The following is a 20,150-nucleotide window of genomic DNA, read 5'->3' on the forward strand; positions in this document are numbered from 1 at the left end:
TTATTTCAGGTTTTCTGGCTCGCTCTGTGCTTTTATTAGCTCTGTAGCACTTTTACACCAAGAGGAAAAAGCACAATTTGTACACGTTTAGTGTTGCAGGGGTGAAGAGCATGACCCCTGCTGGGATTCTGACAGCTGATGGGCTGTAACAAGGGGACCGGAGCCTGCAGGTATTTCCCTCAGGTAGCGGCTCGGGGCCGAGGCCCCCGGGGCTCCGGGACAATGGAAGACCTTCAGAAACGTAGCGGCGAGACGCCGTGACATCTGTCTGCGTGGTTGAGTTGCTGCTCGCCACATACCTTCAAAGACGTGACACGGGTGGCCCTCGCCGTCACATCTCAAAGAGGGGGTCACTGGAGGAGAACGTGCCGCGAGCTGTAAATCGAGCGAGGCCAGCGGTACGGGCCGCGGGAATGCAGAGAAACCCATCGGGAAGCGGAGCTGCACGAGGGCGGCGGGACACGGGGAGCCGGAATTGGAGAACCGTCGGGGTGATTTAGTGTGACGTGAACCATTTATACAAAGCTGAATAATTGGCTTTTAAAAAGCTGACAAGCCGGGGAAGGTAGTAGATGGTGTTTGTCAGCTGCACTGATTAAATCCAGCCTACCCACGTCGGTTCATATGAAACCTGTTTCAGGGGACAGGGGGGTTTCATTTCCAGGCCTGGCCTTTGAGGTCATGAAAGTGGCCTTTTTGCTGATGGATTCATGGCTGTAGTAGCAGGAAAGCTGGATTAATAACAGTGTTAGACATGGCTGCTTATTACATTTGAGTTATAGTTTTTACAGTTGTTCACCTTTAGATTTCCTCATGCAATTAGCTAAGGAAGGATGTAGTTAAAAAGAATGCAGTTTTATTAGACCTTGCCATGTATTCCTTTTATTCTTTTCTGGTTATTCCAGGATTTTCTTTGTCGCAAAATGTATGAACCTTTTAATATTGCCGTTTTGTTCGTTTTAACTAATTAGCATGCCATTATCATGTTCTTTTAATAAGCAGGCTTCTTTGAATACCTATTCCCCGTAAGAACATTACTTCTGTATTGAATCTGATCCTCATCAAATTGCATGTAATATATATGAATACATTTTATTCAGTTTTCACCAACTTTTTTATTATTGGTCATCTTGGATTTTACTCACCCTGTAAAATACAATTGAAGCTGCAGATACTGTATATTTGTTCTAACACAGAAGGTATCCTGGGTTTGAAGCAGGTTGCTGAAAGGAAGGAATTAATTCTTGTCATAAAAGATCTATACATCTGTGTTAATCTTAGATTTAAAAATGATGCCATCAAGAGCTATTTGCTGTAAAGCGCGAGCATGTCAGAACTCCTTCTGTTTCTGTTAATTACAATGCTACCCTCATTCAGCAGGCAGAAGCTGCCCAGTGTCATTAGAGTCGTGCTTGGGCAGCTTTAATTTTTTCTCAGAAGCTTCATTAGTTTCAATTGTGTCTCAGACAATGGTGCTAATGATTTGTGCTTGGCGATAAGCACCTTTCCTGCTAGCACATCAAAGAATTTCAGCTGCTGTATTACAGGTCACAGTTTTTTTCGACTTACAGGTATGTGCAAGACCACCTGCAAACCTACAGTTTGCTCTTGTATGTTCCTCAAGTGGGCTAACATTCTGAAGGCATGGGGGAGTGGGCGTTGTTCTGAACTCATGGTTAGATAATCGCAGGCTCGGATCCCGGCTGGAACACACCGTTGCTTGAAACAGTGCAGTGCAGAGTGCGTTGTGTTCTGCTGTGTGTTTCAGTTGACCACTTTGTTCGAGATATCCTTATTGTAGTGGAAGGTGAGGGAATACAAGAATTACTGTAAATCCTATTGAAAATCTGCTGACCATGCTTCTATAGGTAAAATAACACACGTTCCTTTTATCTCTAACGTCCCTGCTTTGGGTTACACTCTTCCAAAGGAAAAAAAAGCCAGTTCACCTTGTGTAAGTACAGTTGCTCTTGGGCAAGGAAGAGTATTCTAGCTATAAAGCTTCTGGTATTAATCAAGGTGTGTCGCTATCTTTTGATTGTTGTACTGATTGAACTCCAAAGGGGAAATGCTGGAGCCAAGGTTAAATATGCTGAAATTGGAGAATTGAAAATCAAGGTCCTTAGTAGCTCTTAAATTTAACCCAGTGCTGCATATAGTACATATCTATTTAATGCAGTGATTAGGTTGACAAATCTATGGAAGACTCTGTCAAAAAATAACACTTGATTAAGAAAAGAGAATTCACAGAGACTGAAGTTTAAATTGACCAAAGTGCAAATGAAAAAAAGAAATCGCAGTTTTGTAGTTAATCATGTTAAACAAAATGCCTTAGGGTATCGAAATATCAATAAAGCATCTTCATTCCTTGTAGTCTGAAAATTAAAAACTTGGAACTATTTCATTTTTAAAAACTTTTAGCCAGTCCCACATCAGCTGAGAAACTGTAGGCCGGTAATGAGCAGGACGTTTTTAATAAACAAATCTGGACTTTTTTTTCTGCAATAAATTGACCTTGTTTGAAGTAGCCATTTTTCGGAAGTAATCGGAAGGTGCTGTATTTACCTGTCTGCTTGCTGGCAGCAGTCCTTTGATCTTTGTCAATATTCAACGTTTGTTCCTTCTCTCGCCTGAAGTCTCAGAACACCTCATGACGCAAAGCAGCGCTGAAAGGTAACGCGATGGTGACAGTATGTTAGAGCACAGATCCAGATTGAAATTTTCAGATGGCTGCAAAACGGCAGAGAATCGAGTGCTAACTTGCCCTGGAGGTATGAAAATGTGATGTGTTGCAGATTAATTCAAATTCCACTTTGTTACAAAAGGCAAAGTGGTGCATTCCTGGACACATTCAATAGCGTTGTAATTCAGTGCGTTCCAATAGGTTTTTTTTTTTGTCTTGGAAAGCCACTCTTACATGGTATTCATAAATATGCCATTCATTGAAGTGAGCCTGTATAGCATATTTTCCCTGCCAGGTTTTCAGAATACCAGCGCGTTCTTACAAAGGCAGTCTGCACCCAATTTCAAGTCTCTTTTTCTTTCTCATTTTATTTTTGCCAGTGTGTCTGTGTGTGCGTGTATAGTCCACATCTGCATAGCTGTCTTGGAGAAAGAGGCGTTATTATATCCCTCTGTTCCAGAGTAGGCATTAGTGAGATTTTGCGGGCTGAACTATTCAACGAAATTAGGCACGGTAAATTTAACGATGACCGTCTGAGCTGGGCAGGGGGTGGGGTGGGTGAATGGCTGGCTGGAGGAAAGTTAACGGCCATTAGGGGAGATTGTGTGCGTTGAGCAGGGGGCAGAGAGGGGCAAAGTGCCGGACACACCCCCTCTCCTCGCAGCTCTCCGAATGAGGGCTGGGTGTCTCCGTGCCCCGGGGCTTGGTAAGGACCTGGATACTGTTTCCAGTCACCCTCAGTCTAAAACCACGCTGAAGGGCTCTGAGGGGCTGTTGCACTCAGGCTCTTAAAGCGCTCGGGCATTGAGTTTCTTCTGACATGCAAGAAAGGTAATATCCGATTTTATTTTCTCCAGTTGCAGTTCATAAGGTGTGGGTATTGGTTTTTATGATGATGGCGATTGGTTGTAGTAATTTTTTGGCTTGGTCAGCAAGTTCCCATTTTAAAAAAGAAATGGATGTGTTTTTTTATACGGTGTGTGTGTATATATATTGATGCAGCTACATCTCCAGATTGATGAACTTTATCATTGGAGCCCAGTTGTGAATCTCTGTGTTGTTTAAAGGGGTGGTTTTGGATGGGGTTGAAAACCAGAGTAGGTGGAATAGCAGAACAAACAGTTTTGCAAGTCAGGTTGGGTTTGTGCAGTCAAAGCCCCCTGTGCAGGTTTTATCCTGGTAATATTATGCCAAGCAGTGCTTTGGACAGTAGGTCTACATCATGTTTGTGTTTATGTAACAGGGTCCAAAGTTATTGTATGGTGCGTTTCTATATCGAGCAACAGTTCATTTTATTTTAAGGGATACGGATTCGACTGCTACTTTATTTCTTAACAATAATGTACGAGTGCAGAACAGTTTAGCATTCATCTGGCATTGGTACTAATGCCAAGGTGACGTCTGTTAATCAGTTGGTCCTTTATTTTCGTTGCTGGAATGAGGTTTTAATCGGTCCAGGCTGTCCACTCAAGCTTAAGTGTTTTTGTATGCAATCAGTATCAAGTCTGAGGACCGGAAAGACCTAGGAACAAAATAAGAGTTCTCTTCAGAAGCACAGCGTCAATGAAGCGAAGTTTCTCAAACCGGTGCCTGAGGATGTGTCGGTTTGCTGTAAAGTGTCTTTTCTGATATGAAGTATCTTGTTTATAGGCAACAGTCCCTGATGAGCGAAAGTGATTTAATCAGGATTTAATTGATTCAGATGAGATTTGAATGAGGTAATTTTCATTAAATTGTAATGAAACTTGTTCCTTGGGGTTTCATAAAAAAAATAAAGTCAGCCCCCTCTTTATAAGGTGTAGCTCTTAAAACAAAGGCTTTTTTACTGGATCACTATTACTGTATGGAGTTTTTAGGGGTAAGCATTTGTAAACCTAATGACCCAGGGAAATGGATAGACTTTAAGTGTAGAATAAGTTTTGAAGACTGTCATGCCCCCAATTTGGTTTAGCATTTGGCTTCACTTACCAAGAGCTTTTTGAATAAAAAAAAGATTTGCTGGTCTAAAACCCTTAAGGCATTCTAGCTTTCTAACCGGATTCAAAAGACTCATTTTTCATTTAGAAATACCCATAGTTTCTTGAATCTTATCCAGTGGGCAAAACAGTTATTCTCTTATATCTGCTGAAATGTTAAAAGTAAAGAGATGTGTAACTCTAATAGGCTATAGATGATGTGATTCTCTTAAGTGAGTTTAATCGCATTCATAATGTAAAATAATTATTACAGCAGAACCTGTGCCACTGCATGAACTTATTGTCTCGTGTGGTATTGCTTGACAAATACCAAATGCATTATTTATAACACAATTTTATATACTGTCTGAGAATTTCAGTCAAACCTGCAGTGCTCCATAAATCATGATAGTGAGCTATTACATATAGTCAACAAATTCTTGATGTCCCTCTGTACGTGGACAGTTAACATGATGAGACTTCTCCCTAACAAGTACAATTTCAGGACTTTGTTTTTACTTTTCCACATCTTTAACACAATATATATATTTTATTTTTTTAATGCCTGGATTTATTATTTTCTTAGTGTGAATTTGCAGAAACATTTCCACTGTGTCTGTGAAATACTCTCAGTTTTAAACATTAGTGCCGGACATACTTAAAAACTTTGTGGATTTAGAATTCTATTTTTGTAGTTCTAAACTACTCCAGTGTCTTACCAAGGTAAACCAGCCAATCCTGGCACAAAAAGCATAGTAGAAATAAGCATTTCTTCAAAATTTCCCATTTTCCAAAAGCAGAACTGACTGTGGGGTGGCACCCCGATTTGCCTGGCTTTGCAGTGAATGAAGAGCCAGCAGGGGAGTAGAATCAGTCACGTGTGTGTTAATTCACACTACAGTATGGACTTGCACGTTCTGGATAAACTCTTAGTGCTGCCTTGATTTCAGGTTAGCACCAACAGCGACAAGCCCGGGACTTTCAGCCTCTGTCTGTCAGTGGTGGTTAGTGCGCTAACACCTGACAAGATAGTGTTTTGCATTCCGAGGTCTTATCCCAGGCTCTCGTTGAATGGTGCTATAAAACCATGATGCTCTCAAGCATGATCTTTTTATGTGCTTCAAGCGCAAGTGGCCTCCCCCATTTCTTCTGCTTGGAGGCGGGGGTGGGGGGGGGTTGTCATTCGGGATATAAAAAGCTCAGTGGTGTCCCATCAGTAAGCCCGCGTGAAGAGGGATGATGCATTGTCATGTCAAAGAGAGGATCTGTCTCCTCGCGTCGCCGACACTTTGCCAGCCGGTCACGGCTGCGGTCTGGGTCACGGGGAGAAGCTCCTTGAGTGGACTGTGCCTGCGGTATCCGGCCGGAACGACGCGCTAAGTGCTGGGGCTCTCGGAGGTGATGAATGGACACTCATCCGGTGCCCCTGACTGGTCTGCACTCCAGAGCACTGCTGCTGTCAACTTGTGCAGTGAAGTCCCAGCGCCGAGCCTAGCCTGGAGCGTGCTCTAGTCTTGCTGTAATGTCCACCTATCGCAGGGCTTGTTCGGGGGAGGATCTGCGCTCTCCTTGGGGGAGGAAAATAAGATACTCAGCACATCAGTCAGCATAATAAATAGCTCTTGGGTATCCACTTGGGAAATGTTATCTGGGTTCTCTCACTGTCAGGGATGGGGCCTGAAGTGTGCTTCAGGGATTGAATGAATAACAGTCGCTGTGCTCAAGCCTGGGGATGGTGAGGCTTCGTCTCTTTGCTGCGTTGTCACCAGCTGTTCTCAACTTTGTCCTTGTGGCAGCTCACGTCTTTTAGCGTTCATTTGTATGAATCAGTGGTTTGATTTGTTTGTTTTTTTTTTCCTCCATTCTTTTTTCATTTAGCAGCAAATTGAACATCAGGCTGAATTGTTCAGCTGATAACTGCGTGGCCCAGCTGCACGCGGTAATGAGCGGCAGGCAGCATCGGGGTTGTCATGGCATTGCGAGGGGGTTGTCTCTGCCTCTGCCACACAATGAAGCCGATTGCTTTTTTCCTGCTGGCTTGAGGGCCAGCAGTGGCTTTTTTCCCCTTAACTGCATAACCTCCTGTTTACAATGCGGTGAAACCAGACAGGGCCCAGACTTCTTCCTTGCTTGTGTGCCTTTCTTCTTGCTTCCACTTTGCTTGATTTACATAGTAAACAGATCAGCCCAGCCTGCAAGCAGGGCGACTCTACTGACCACTTACAGGTCCCGTTATTTCACAGTTCTCTGCCAGTAAGGTGGCTTACCGCACGTGTGATCTATTAGTACTCTTACGACTGAGTGCTGTCCTCCTTCGTATATCATGAGATTGTGTAGACTTTTTAATGACTACGTTCAGCCATGAGCCCCATCTTTGCCTAATTAGTTTCTAACTTCAGTGGAGTGATTGTTCAGCAAAAGGCTCAATTTGCTACTTGACCAGGCTAATAATTTCTCATTGATGTTTCAATTTATCTGAATACGACTAGACCCGAGAGCCCCCCATGCTAATATCTTAGATAAATATATTTAAAAGAATGTTAAGTATTGATGCTGATTTATTTTGAGACAGGGTAGTGGCTACATACTGTACATTGCTTGTCACTGGTATGGTAATTAATTTAGTTTTTTGCCACTTTGAATGAAAAAAGGAACAGATGAAGGAAGGAAAACGTTGTTTAAAATTATTACCTGCAGTAGCTACACAGCTTTTGGAAATGTGAAATTCTGCAGAATTAGCCTCTTGTAAAATGTAAAAATGCCATCTGTACTTTTTTTATTTTGTGAAGGATAAGTCATGGGAAGCTGAAGTAGGCTAACTATTGTACTTCACTGTGCAGTGGTCTACATTGGGAGCACAGCTCCTCCAGCTTTTTTTAATCCTTTAATCTTCCCTTATAGCTGTAATCGTACAGCCCTCCCTGCCTTCATTTCCAAACTAGACACACACCCCCCCTTTCAATTAGGACATTGTTTTGTCCCAGTTCTTTTCCAATTTGCTCATTGAACGTGGGAGAAATGCGACAATGGAATTCTGCGTATCCTTAACCAGACACAAGCGCAGAAACCATGTGGAACTTGAATACCTGTGTTGTCAAGGGAGATATTCGGACTAAGATTTTCATGGTTTTACAGACCCAGCATGCAACTTAAGTGCAGCAAAAGGTGACCGACATAATTAGGGATACAAGAACAGACAGTAACTCTGCATTCCACATCGAAAAACTGAAGAGTTCAATTTCTACATTAAATAATCATGCTTTCATTGTAATAGTGAAGAATGAGAAGTAGATAATGACCGGAGTAATTGGAGAGTGCTTTAGGCCATGCTGGGTCACTAAAATTCTAGACTGGCTTCCATTGTCCTGTTTTTAGGTACTGGGAGCTAATTATTTGTAGGGCAAATGGAAATAGTTTTTGCCTTTGAACTTAACTTTCTTAACCAAGTTTGAAGTGCCTTCAGTCAAGTGTCCTTCAATGCTGAAAAATGGAAAGGAGAATCCCTGTGTTTGGGCTGCAGAGCCTTCTTCAGATGCATGCTGATGGAGCTCCCCACTCAACCATCTTCGCTAAAGTGCATCCTCATGTCCCAACAAATTAAAGGGTTTTACTAAAACGCATAAATTGACACCACTGTGTTTTATCATTCCTGCAGCAAGCCTGCTGCTCGGTGTTCCAGGGGCAATGGGCTCCAGAATCCATATATTAAAATTCACTCAGAAGAATCAGCTGACCGCATGCCCGTAGGTGTGCGCTCCAGGCCGGATGCGTTGCGTTGTTGGTAATCCCTGTGTGTCTTTTGTTTTCTCAGGTGTTTCCCCAAGGCCTGCCCCGGCGTCTAAGAGACTGCAAGACGGCCCTTTCACCATGGTTGTATCACTGCGGGAGGCTGTCTCCCTGTCTGCACCTTGTCTGCTGCTCCTCCTGACTGCCCAGCTCTCCGTCTCCCAGCAGTCCTCTCCCTCGGCCGACCATGAGCAGCAGTGCTCCAGGAGAGAGCACCCCATGGTTTCTTTCCCAGGTGAGGGAAGGGTCTCTAGTCGGCAGGGTAGGGGAAGAAACCAGCTGTTCGGCAGCTGGAGCGTCCTGCGCATTTCCTAACCCGGAACGTTGAGCAGAATTTTTTAAATTGTGCACATTTGTAAAAGCGGTGAATGAATGTCATTGTTGTTTTGTCCAGTTAATTTTTTTCCCCATGTTCACACATGAGACCTGTGCTCCTGCCCCAAGGCGACAAGCCTACGTCTTGCATTCAGATCCCACCTCTCTCGCCGTCATCTTCTGTCCCTGTTTTTCCTTTATTCTGCTCCCAGTTTCCCTTAGTGTTTATACACGTGTGCATTATACCTTTCTTTAAAACCGCTCACCCCTTGGTCTCGAAGGCCCTGGAGTGGGCTGTGCACCACCAGCTCTCTGCTCTCACTGCTTGGCCCTCGAGTCCGGCCTTCATTCGGCACACTGGACGAGCGCTGCTCTCTGGCCTGTTGCCGAAACTCTTCGTTTGGGTTGTGACGCCTCCATCTCCTCTGTTTTAATCTCCCGTGATTTCTGCAAAACTAACACTGCTAACACTTGCTGGCCTTCCTGTTCTCCTCCTACCCTGCTGATCACACAGAGCCGGACTCTGATGAAGGTTGTTTTCTGCTCTTACTCTCCCCACTCATACTGGGGCCATTTATCTCTCTGCAAGGCCTTTTCTGCCCATCGAAACTCATCTCTCTTCCTGTCTCTCTGCTTGTTTCACAGCCTGTACTCTTCAGTGTGCTCCCGTCATCGCAAACCCAGCTTATCAGTGTCTAAACTACTTGTTTTGACTTTTTGTTATCCTCTGTGGTACACTCCACCAGCACGCTTTCACTCTCTCCCCCTGTCAAGTACTTCAGCATCGGTCTAAACTTCTCCCATCGCATGTCTGCTCTGGCACAATCCAGTAGCTGCTTCTTGAGCAATGTTAGAAAAATCTACTCCTTCCTTTTTCAATGGCTTGTATCCAGGCCCTGCTACGACTGAACTGTCTGAACTGTTGTCTGCACTACACTCCCCTCTCACCCTGTCCTCCCCTCCCAAGAGCCTCTCCTTCAGAGGTTACTGTAACCTCTGCCTCCTCAGTGATAGAATGAACTGCCCACAGAAGGCAGAAGTGCTCCTCTTCTGGTGCCTGCTCGAGACTCATCTGTTCATACTGCACCTGCGATCTCTCTGCTCTCAACTGCATCCTGCTATAGTTTTTACATTGCCTCGATCCACACTGTCTGTGTGCTGCTTTTTAACATTTCATTTTGTGTGTATGGCATTTGCACAGCCATTCTGACTTGTGCTAGGCTCATTGTCATTTTAGGAGTTGAACCTGCTTTTCCTCATTGTACCTGCATGATTGTTCCTTGTAATTACAATTACATTACCTACAGTGCTGGTCTCCCTGAATAAAATTGCTGCTAATTAGCTAGAAAACAACAACAACCCATTTTGAAGGCTTTCAAGCAAGTCCCTGTTCACTCTAATTATGGGTGAACTGTGGAATTTTCCAGAAGAGCAGCTAGAGCTACAGGATGTATTTTATAAGGGCTTATAAGGCATCACTGTACCCTGTGAGCTGCAGTTCTGAAGCACTAGAATGATTCCATTTAGGGAGGATTCTGACTGAGAGGTGTTCTGGCATTAATCTCACAGGGGGAACTTCACACCACTGGCTCCTCAGCCAAGCAGGGACACCCAGTGTATGATCCTGTGGTTCTGCTCGTACTGAAGTAACACATCAGCAGTAGGTAGAACTAACTTGTCTCACGGCAGTTTATACCCTAGTTAGTGGGTGAACAATCCAATGCATGGTGAATTCTGGCTCGCAAAGAGAGGAACATCCAGGGATCAGAAAAGGCCGTCGCTATGAACGCTTGGCTGCCGCAGGCCGGTCATCCCATCTGTAACCTTTCTGACACCTCCTGCTTAAAACCCAAAAGCCGGATGGTTTGCAGTTCATTGGGTAAACAGTCCTTGAACAGCAGGGGCACATTGCAACAGCGGCTTTGTTTCGCCACTAGCTGATGCTTCACAAGCATCACTACGTCTTGTGAGGTGCAAAGAGATGCAGCAGTCTTCTCCAATTCAGTCAGGAAGGCAATTCCCCAAGCAGGCACCGTGAGTGTTTGAGTGGATAGAAAATTGAAGTCGGTTGACCCTCTAGATTTATGGAGGCATGATGCGTGTTAAATTTATACGGCAATGATACTTTCAAAATATGCTAAGAATGCTTATCAACGGCAAAGGAAATAGTGACAGTCTGGTGGCAATCTTGATTGTCTCAGGAACCATTTTTACATGTCTGTCCTGTTGGTCTCGTAATTCAACTATATATACCATAAAGACTGGTATTCATTGGCTGAACAAGTTTTGAGCAGAGGTTTGTGTGATTGTTTTTTTTTCTCAAATTTGTGTAAGGCATAAGGCATGTGGGATTAAAAAAATACTTACTTATATACTTATAAATACTTAAAAATACAGGCTTGTCAGGTGCAAGCTTGACAAGGCTTTGGTAATTGATAAAACTTGCAGTGTTTCAATTCTTTTAATGCATTGGCTCATAAAATGATTATGAGAAAAGAGGGTCCCATTTTGGTTAATGTGGGCCCCCAGTTTTTGTCAGAAATGCAATAGGTCATATGTCACACTGTACCTGCCAACTGTGAAGTATGAAGTTGGCATGGGGCCACTGTACACAATGAGTCAAGCAGTGCCAGTGCTGCATTGTTAGTGTTGTTGAAACTGAAATACTACACACACAAGCCCAGCTGATATTTATTTTTCATCAAAAGGCTATATTATCATCTTGGAAGCCTGACCAGACTGACAGTTCAATCACCTAAGCGGTGCAAAACATTTCATCTTGTATTAAAAGCAGTAGTCCCCATCCAGATGTGTAATTGAAGTTCTAGAGTAAATAGGTGACTGACACTTGATCCGATTCTCAACTAGATGTCTGCCAAAAAGAACAAGTCCACGTCATCCACCACAAGCTATTGTAGCTGACTTTGTTTCAAAACAAAGACTCGAGTGAAAAACTAAATCCTATTCCCTTTAAACTTAAAAGCTTACATCATTTTCTTTGTGATCAGCTTGTTTTCTCGACAGCTCCAGGTGTCTGCTTTAAGCAATAAGCCAACTAGTGCTATGCAGTTTCTTTTGCTACATGAATTCATATCTGGTGTAGTGCCTTTGACAATAGTTATGATTAGTTATTTCCAAAGTACGATTGGATGCTAATCTGGGCATCCAACCTAGTGTCTATTCAATTCATTGCATCCCAGCCTGGGATACTGTCAGTTCCTGTCCTTGATCAGGCATCCCAAGACCAGATGTGCCGGTCACCATCCAAGCCGTCCTGGCCACGACTGAGGTGGGATTCTGGATATCGGATGCACCACTGGGCATGACAAGCTACCATAAGGCACAGAGCCCTGCCAAGACCAACTGGCGCTTTCCAGGTGCTGTCATGGCCCATTTCACTGCACTTCCCTTGCAATGCAAATGGAAACGCGCTACTTGGCCAGCCGTCGGGGAGTGCGGGCACCTGCGCAGGAAATGCATTCCCATAAATTGTCTCATTCTGGCGCTTGACAGGACTCGTACCACTGCTGGCAATGGGTGATTGGGAACAGTGGTGATCAAAGAACAAAGTGCTTGGTGCAGTCTGGCTGAGGCAGCCCAGAGAGGAAGAGGGGGGAGAATGTTGAACGTAACAATCAGAGATGTGGTATGGATCTTCCCCGGTTTGTAAATAGTAGCATTGCTACATTGAGGTCAGGGCAGTGATGGCTATCACACCATTCTGCAGTGCTCCACATGCACACCTGGAATTTTGGATCGGAGCCTCACAGTTGTATTTCTCAGTTCTCTTTGTATCGCAAGATTGTGTAAGCCTTTCCTGTTGGTTGTCGTGGGGGGGCTGGGTGGATGCTGGACTTTCAGACTAGCATTGCAAACCTGTCGCCTTCTGCGAGGTGTGGTGCGTGCTGCCAAGAGTCTGCAAGCCATCTACACTCCTAAATCCCAAGAGCAAGACTGACAAAAATCAGACATTCACAAAATATTCCAACAGAGTCAATAATGGAAGAAAAGCATGCTAGAGTAGTGGAATATATATATATATTTTTTAATGTTCCAAGAATTTTGACGGGCAAGTGTTCAAAGGCCCATCACTGCTTAAGAAAGGAGAATGCGCGCTGTTATTCCACTCAGCCTTAGTGTTCGGCCCTTTCAGACTACGTTGCCTGCGTTACTGAAATAACTGTAATTGTTGCTGAAGAAAGGAGCCGTGCGGAGCCGCTGTGCTCTACTACAGAGCAGTCATAAACTGTAATTAGCAAAAGAGTGGCTGGCCTACAAAACACATCCTAAATCCCACTGTCTCTTTTCTCCAGGAAGCTACAGCAGTGCTAAATATTTTCAATGGCACAGGGCTCTTCAAAGGAAAAAAAAAGGCTGTTTTTTATACTGGTGGTAAATGCCATATGGGATCAGATCTTGTGAAGTTGAAGCTGCATATGATTTACTCAGACTAATTGGCAGATGGGGTGGCCCTCATTCTATTTTAATAATAGATCATGCAATTGTCGATCTGTCCATTAAATAGCTACTTTGTGAGAAGTTCTGGCTATCTCGGTGATGTGCCTTCGGGGACAGGTGTCAATATGTGGTGAATAAAAGAGGATAGCGACTGTTTCAGCTTTTGAATTCCCAGATTCATATTCAGTTCCCAGTCCCAGAGGGGACATCGATTCCTCACCAATCCCCCTGTGTCCCAGTGCACATAGACAAATCCATTTCAAGGAAAACACAAGAAAAGCCTTCAAAGAAGAGAGTTATTCTTTCTTGCCACATAGTTACTGTGCTTTTGAAATGTCTCCAAAAATATATTTTTTTGAAGAGCTGCACTGTCTATATCCCATCCCCTGGACTTTGAACTGCAAATGTTAATCCTTTCAACACAATGCATGAAGAAATGCTGTGCTGAAGAAGGCTTTGGCGTGGTTGGTCACTGAAAACTGGTCTCTGTCAGAGGCTGTTCGTACAGGCACAATATCTGAATGATATAAATTCAGCGGGCAACAGTTGGCCAAGGGTGCAAAGGTCTACAGAGAAATTCCAAAAACTTACACTGGAATGGAAGACCATGCAGGGAGTAGCACTGAAAAGGGAACCCAAGTGATAAACCATCAAAATGCCAGTTAAGTGTTTATACTTGAACTGCAGGAGCATCTGGAACAACTTTCAAGACATAGAGATGTAGAAGCTACTGGATTAATGTGATCAGTATGCAATTGGAAAATGTGGTTAATGTAGAGAAATGGTGAAGAATACAAGTAGATACACAGCATTTCAAAGATAAATGAAGTGGGTGTCGATAATATTCGCACACATTTCATTTAAAAAAAAGCAGGCAGGCGAATACTACCTAGATGAATCACAGGTCTTCAGGATCTGACTTATAAAGAACATTCAAAATGAAAAGTGTTAGGAGGTTGCTAGAGACCCCCAACTTCAATTATACATGTTTGTCCAAGAAGAAGCAGTTCTCATGAGAGATCTTAATTCTTCTCACATTGATAGGGGAGAGGAAACCGACAGGGATGTTTGGAGCTGTAAACAGTAAAGGTACAGTAAAAGTACAAATGACTAGCAAAAGCCTCTGTTGGTCCAGCATTTTGAAGCAAATACAGGAAAACCAGTGAGAGAACCATTAACGTACCGTGATCATAATGTGTTATGCTGTGATGTCTGAAACAAAATTGATATGATTTAATGAAAACAGTTTTTTTAGAATTGAGAGAGTTGAATGCAAGTAGAATGGAATAAAAGAAACGGTAAAGGATGAATTAAGATGTTAAGAGATACATGATCAGAGAAGTTTAGATGTAAAGAAAGTCAATGTTAGGAAAAATTTCCAGTTTTCCTCTCTCGTCCTGTTTTCAGCAATTCCTTTGAAACAGACTTCATTATTGTGCCCTAACCATTCCCACTGTTGAAAGAAAGAGGTAAAGAAATTCCTCAAAAGTAGAAAATCTGTTTTCGTAACATCCTCAGTGTGGGTTGAATTTGTCTGATGGTTTGAGACGAAGATGAAAGAGCACCTATTCAAAGCTTAATGCTTTATAAATGTGACGGTCTTCATTCTCGACCTATACTTCAGGCATAGTCAGGAGATCTGATCAGCACCATGTCCAGAACTATCGGCAGCATTCTTCTGCTTAAAGGTTGTTTTGCCACTTATTCTGATTACTTTTCTGTAATGCTACACAAATTTGGCTGTATAGCCTTATTTTGGATGGACTGAGCATAACGTGTTAAATCCGCCTAATTTGGCCTCCATTTGTAAATTGGGTATGTAAGACACGTGACTTGAGTTCTGTTTCTACTCTTATTAGTAGATGTACTGTATAAATATTGCTCCTGTCCCTGTCCTCTGTACCCTGTTTGGCATGTAGCATTTCCTTGTCTGTTGGGCTTGGTCCTTTTAGCCACATGATAATTGACTGCTGTCTCCAAAGGGTCAGAGGTTCTATGAAAGGAAATTGACGCTTGTGTCTTGTTGTCAGCACTATCTGCAAGGTCAGCATCAATACAGAAAAACACACAAATTGCACTGCATATCCTTCAGAGCTGCACTGTATTTCCAATTCATTCAGAAAGCAGAAGATGCGTATGTGACTGATAAGATGTGATTCTCGGGAAGACATGGTTTTGCATTGAATACATCCGCTTTTGCATGCATTGCTTTGTGCCAGATGTATACAGTATGGAGTTTAGCTTTTTTTTTGCCATGTTAGTTAACCTTAAAATCCATTGGCTTTTATGTGCAAATGCTGCAATATTTTTTCAGTTCTTTTTTGGGGGTTCTTTATATTGGACTTTCTGAAAGATAACCAACATTAAAATCTTTGGGCCCTCGGGGGAGCCATTAGGATTTTGTTGAATTAAAAGAGTGTTTTAATTCTGTCCAGGCGAGAGATAAAGGTTATGAATTATAGCCTTTGAATTTCTGTGAGGCACCACACGTCTTCAAGCAGATCTGGTCACTAATGCATCATTACAACTTTCTTGTATTGATGAAAAATGCATTATCATCCATCAACTTAAATATTATACTTAAAATCTCCCTTGGGCAAACTTGAATACAGATATTTATTCCTCTTTATTGTGTATGATTTTGATTTGTAGCCCCTGAAGTTACATTTTATGAAGTGAACAAACTGTTACAGTTACGTAACCACTTATAATTAGCTGAATAAACTGCTTTCAGAATTCCCTTACAAAGGTAATGCCAGCTGCTAAAAAGTGTGACTTGGGTGAAAATACACAATATGAAGTCTGTTCATTTTTTTTTTTATGGCAGGAAAACTTGCTTGTTTAAATCCACAGCAGTTGATTTCATTTTTCTGTCCCTCCAAGTTTAGATTTTCAGAACAAGCATTTTGGAATTGAGGCATGTTTTTCTCTTTCCACAAACTGTAAATATTCTGGTGGGACAATTGCAAATGATAGCTCTTTTTCCCCTTATCTTCCATTAAATTAGAATATGTAGTGCATTGCTCCGTGAGGCTGAGACTGTGGTTTTCCTATCATCTCGGAGCAGGGGGTCTTTGGAGGCCCCTGCTTATCAAAACCCATCCATCCTGAAAAACAAACTGCACCTGTCAGCACTGTGCTCTGCGCTTCCCCTCCCTGCTGTCCTCTTTTCCCCTTGCCAATCCCAGGCTTCCTTGTAGGAGCACGATGGGTGGATGGGTCTGCCGGAGTCTTGCCAACTCCTCCAGTGGTTTGCGTGCCAGAAGCCTTGAGTGTGCCGTTATGGGTCTCGTTTTCGAAATGCAAAAGCCAAACTGATGCTGGGAAGTGTGGTAAAGGAAACTCTCCAGTCACTGGCAGGTTTTCCTCCAGGGGTTCTCTGTACTTTGCTGTATCCATTTTTTGTTCTATCTTCACAAGTCTTCCAGGCACTTTCCCATAGCATGGTACTGCCACCACCATGCTTCACAGTAGGGGTGGGGTTCCCGAGATGATGATGATGAGTGTTACACTTGCGCCAATCATAGCGCTTATTGTTGAGGCCAAAAAGGTCAATTTTGGTCTTGTCAGACCATAATCTTCCTCCACTTGGTCTCGGTCTCCCACATGCATTCTGGAAAAGTATAGTGATTTGATGTGAGTTTTTGGTCACTCTCTCATGAAGCCCAAATTTGTACAATATTTCCTAGATTTCTTTAGAATGTGCTTTGGAGAATATGCAGTGCCTTGGAAATTTTCTTATACGCTTTTCCTGATTGGTGTTTTTTAGTAACCCTATCCCGGAGTTACTTTGAAAGTTCCTTTGTCTTCATGATGTAGATTTTATTGGGAGGTGTATAGTGAACTGTGGGACCTCCTAGAGATGGGTATAGATTAATCCTGAACCCATGTGAAACACCCTAATTACACGCAGGAGGACTCCTTTCAACAAATTATGTGACTTCTAAAGACATTCGGTTGCACCAGAGCCTATTTATGTGCGTCGTAGTAAATAGAGTGGATACTCATGAAATCACTTATTTTCCATTTCAGATTTTATAATTAATTTAGGACGATCTGTAGAATTTTGTTTTCACTTTGACATTATAGAGTGTTTTGTATCAACAGATGGCAAAACGTCCCATATAAATACCTGTATTGTAACAATGTAAAATGTGAAACAATCTAAGGTAGGCGAATACTTTTGGTAGCCTCTGTAAATGGTCTATATGGCGGTCAGAACAGGGTTCCAGAGAAAAAATTAAGTGCAGTTGACTTGTAGCCCTTTCTTCCATATTATTAGAACACTGCTTCTCAATTCCTTGCTTGCAGGCTTTCCCTGGAGTTCTGCTTTATAGTGCTTATTTGGACTTTTAGCAGTGTTCTTACAGTGAAACTGTGAAGGCCATACCTGACAGGATATTGTGCTGTGGAAAGACTCGTGAAGGTACTCTTAGTGTAGAAGAAACCAGAGTGCAAGTATTGAATCACTATAAAAGATGAGTCTTGCTGAGTGAGAAATACCAGACACTCCTCTTACAGCCCTTATCTCGAGGAATATGGTTGATAGTGTAACCCATGTGGTTTCAATCAAGTACTGATGTTTTTTTTTGCCTGTGAAACTGGTTAAGACTGTGCAGAGGGTTTCTTCACCAAGTGTTGTGATATTAACGGATGATATCTTGCTCTGTGTTGAAGTTACAATTTCGCAAGAAAGGCCAGACGAATCTGGTAAGCCTATTGTATTGTGCAGAGCTGTATTTCCCATAAGATAATCCACTGTATTTAATGGAAGTCTACTACATGTAAAAAATACACACATACACACAGGTTCATCTTCGTATAAAATCTTTGCTGCTTCTTAATGAGATTGCAGATTGCATCCACTTTCACTGATGAATGTCATTATGAAAACAAGTTCACACCTGTTACAAATAATGTGCAGATTTGTTTTTGGAGAATTGGTGGAATGGGATTGGTAGTTTGATACAACAAAACTTGAAATGCATTTTATTCTTGTCTCTTCATTGATATAAATAATGCTTGATTTTTGTTAGTGTATAAACTGCCTAGCAATTAGTAGATATTAATTGACTTCAAACTGTTTCTTGTAATTTACCCTGTGTTCATTTAAAAATAAATAAAAATGTTTTTTTTAAACTAGCTGTAAAATATGATGCATAAGAGGTGTTATAAGCAGGGACTGGCGTTTTCCATAAACGTATTGCACAGTGTTGCTGTGACAATAAACAAACACTGTTACTTTGATGCTCGATCACAGAAGGCATCAGCAGCTTTGACTAGGAAGTGTTCTGCAACAAAAGATAATCATTTTTTTTACAGTGAAATTCATTTAGATAAGCAAGCTCAGGTCAAAGAAGATCAAGTAGGTCTTTTAAAAATACAGCACAATGTGTTTTTTCTAAGAATAAGTTTCTGAGTTACCTAGGGCTTCCTTCATGGAGTTTCAAACTGAAGTTCTCTACTTTGCTCATTACTGCGATGACTGAGTGCCTTTTGGTTTAAGGAGCAATTCTCTGCACGTGAACAGCTTGCATTGTTTAGGCTACAGGCCCTCTCTCTTCACCTCCCATGTTTTCAGCATGTCAGCACAGGAGAGTGGGGGAGATCTATTAATCTGATGTCTTTGGTATCTCAATAACAGCTCACCATGCTGAGGCGGATCTGGAAGATTAGGGTTTAAGGCAGGCAGCTCAAAGGCTTCGGAAAAAATAAAGTGATGTCAATGCTGTGCCTTGGCAGCCCTGGGGAAAGGACTTGAAGACACTTATTTGTACGAGAACAGGAAGACTCCAAGGCACTTGGTTTCCGTGCAATAGGGTTTCTCCTTTTTCTACCCAATATATTCAGTTACGCGTTCCTTTCTCTTTTGTTTCCCTACAGCGCTGAGACCCTGGATGTCTAATTTCAGTTACCCTGGGGTTCAGGATTACTCGCAGCTGGCACTGGACATCACCAGGAGCCAACTGATAGTTGGAGCCAGGTATTTAAGTCGCAACGCCGCAGTCTAACGAGGGGCTTTAATTAATCAGGAATAAGAAACCTGATGACTAGCGCCATGTGAAGTTGAAGGTGGGGTGGTAAAATGCCGTGCCAATACCGGGCGCAGAACCCCTCTCTCTTCAGAAGAATCCAAGTGTCTACAAGGACAGGACTCAGAACTCGCTCTGAGGAGAGCAGTCACTGCCTTCGCTTGATGGGCGAACTCTAAATCGCATCCGAGAAACTGAGGCTTTTGGAGTTTGCCTATGGGGAAAAACTGGCAGGCTTTAGAGAGATTTGTTTTCATTCTTACTGTTTTTCAGTTCTTCTGCTGTTGCCTGATAATTATTTTTTGTCAGCTGCTAGACAGAAACAATTGCACTATTAGGATTTGGATATGTGTGTGTGTGTGTGTGTGTGTGTATGCTTAGAAATGAAAGAAACAAGCAGTCCTGCGGTTGCACCAGTTATCCCTTAGCCACAAAGATGTTTATAAGGCAAGGTTAAAAATTTCACATCGGAACACGGCGGCTCTTTAGGCCAGAGCTCAATCTGATTTCCGTTGCAGGGGTGGACTGAGTACAAGAGCAGTGTGTGCAGCAGAGACTTGAACCCTGTCGGCTCTGATTCCAGGGGCTTACCCACTCCTCTGTCGTCCTCCGTTTCTAAACTGCCCCCTTTCTTCCATGATGATCTCTAGTGCTCCAGTCGAGTGTTCAGTGTACTTTACCATACAGCTAACATGCCGAATGATTTATTGACCTGAATGCTGCAGTCATTCAAAACTGTTGCCAAGGGTTTGATCGAAGATGTAAATGATTGAAGAGGGCTTTGCTTTGTAGGAAGAAAGCATGAGATTCATGATGCACACAGCTGCCGTCATGCTGATCTCTACAAGAGTTTTGCCACTACAGTGTTTGCAGTCAGTTTCCTTGATATCTGGGGCAGAGTATTGACTTGACAGACTCCCC

The 20,150-nt window shown here is 42.7% G+C and overlaps 1 protein-coding gene across 2 annotated transcripts in view; it reads left to right on the forward strand.

Moving 5' to 3' along the window:
* The window catches only part of sema5ba (sema domain, seven thrombospondin repeats (type 1 and type 1-like), transmembrane domain (TM) and short cytoplasmic domain, (semaphorin) 5Ba), a 112,541-nt gene that overhangs the window by 41,470 nt on the left and 50,921 nt on the right, over positions 1–20,150 (forward strand). Inside the window, exons 1-3 of one of the 2 annotated variants that reach the window (XM_088931007.1) lie at positions 3,460–3,514; positions 8,450–8,659; positions 19,081–19,180. In XM_088931007.1, the coding sequence (XP_088787133.1) occupies positions 8,506–8,659; positions 19,081–19,180 (254 nt within the window). In that variant the 5' untranslated portion in view covers positions 3,460–3,514; positions 8,450–8,505. Of the gene's footprint in view, positions 1–3,459; positions 3,515–8,449; positions 8,660–19,080; positions 19,181–20,150 lie in introns of those variants that run through there. The other variant, XM_088931005.1, reaches the window with a different exon arrangement.

This window comes from Atractosteus spatula, chromosome 13 (assembly GCF_055471065.1).
Source record: "Atractosteus spatula isolate fAtrSpa1 chromosome 13, fAtrSpa1.hap1, whole genome shotgun sequence".
Taxonomy (NCBI): Eukaryota; Metazoa; Chordata; class Actinopteri; order Semionotiformes; family Lepisosteidae; genus Atractosteus; species Atractosteus spatula.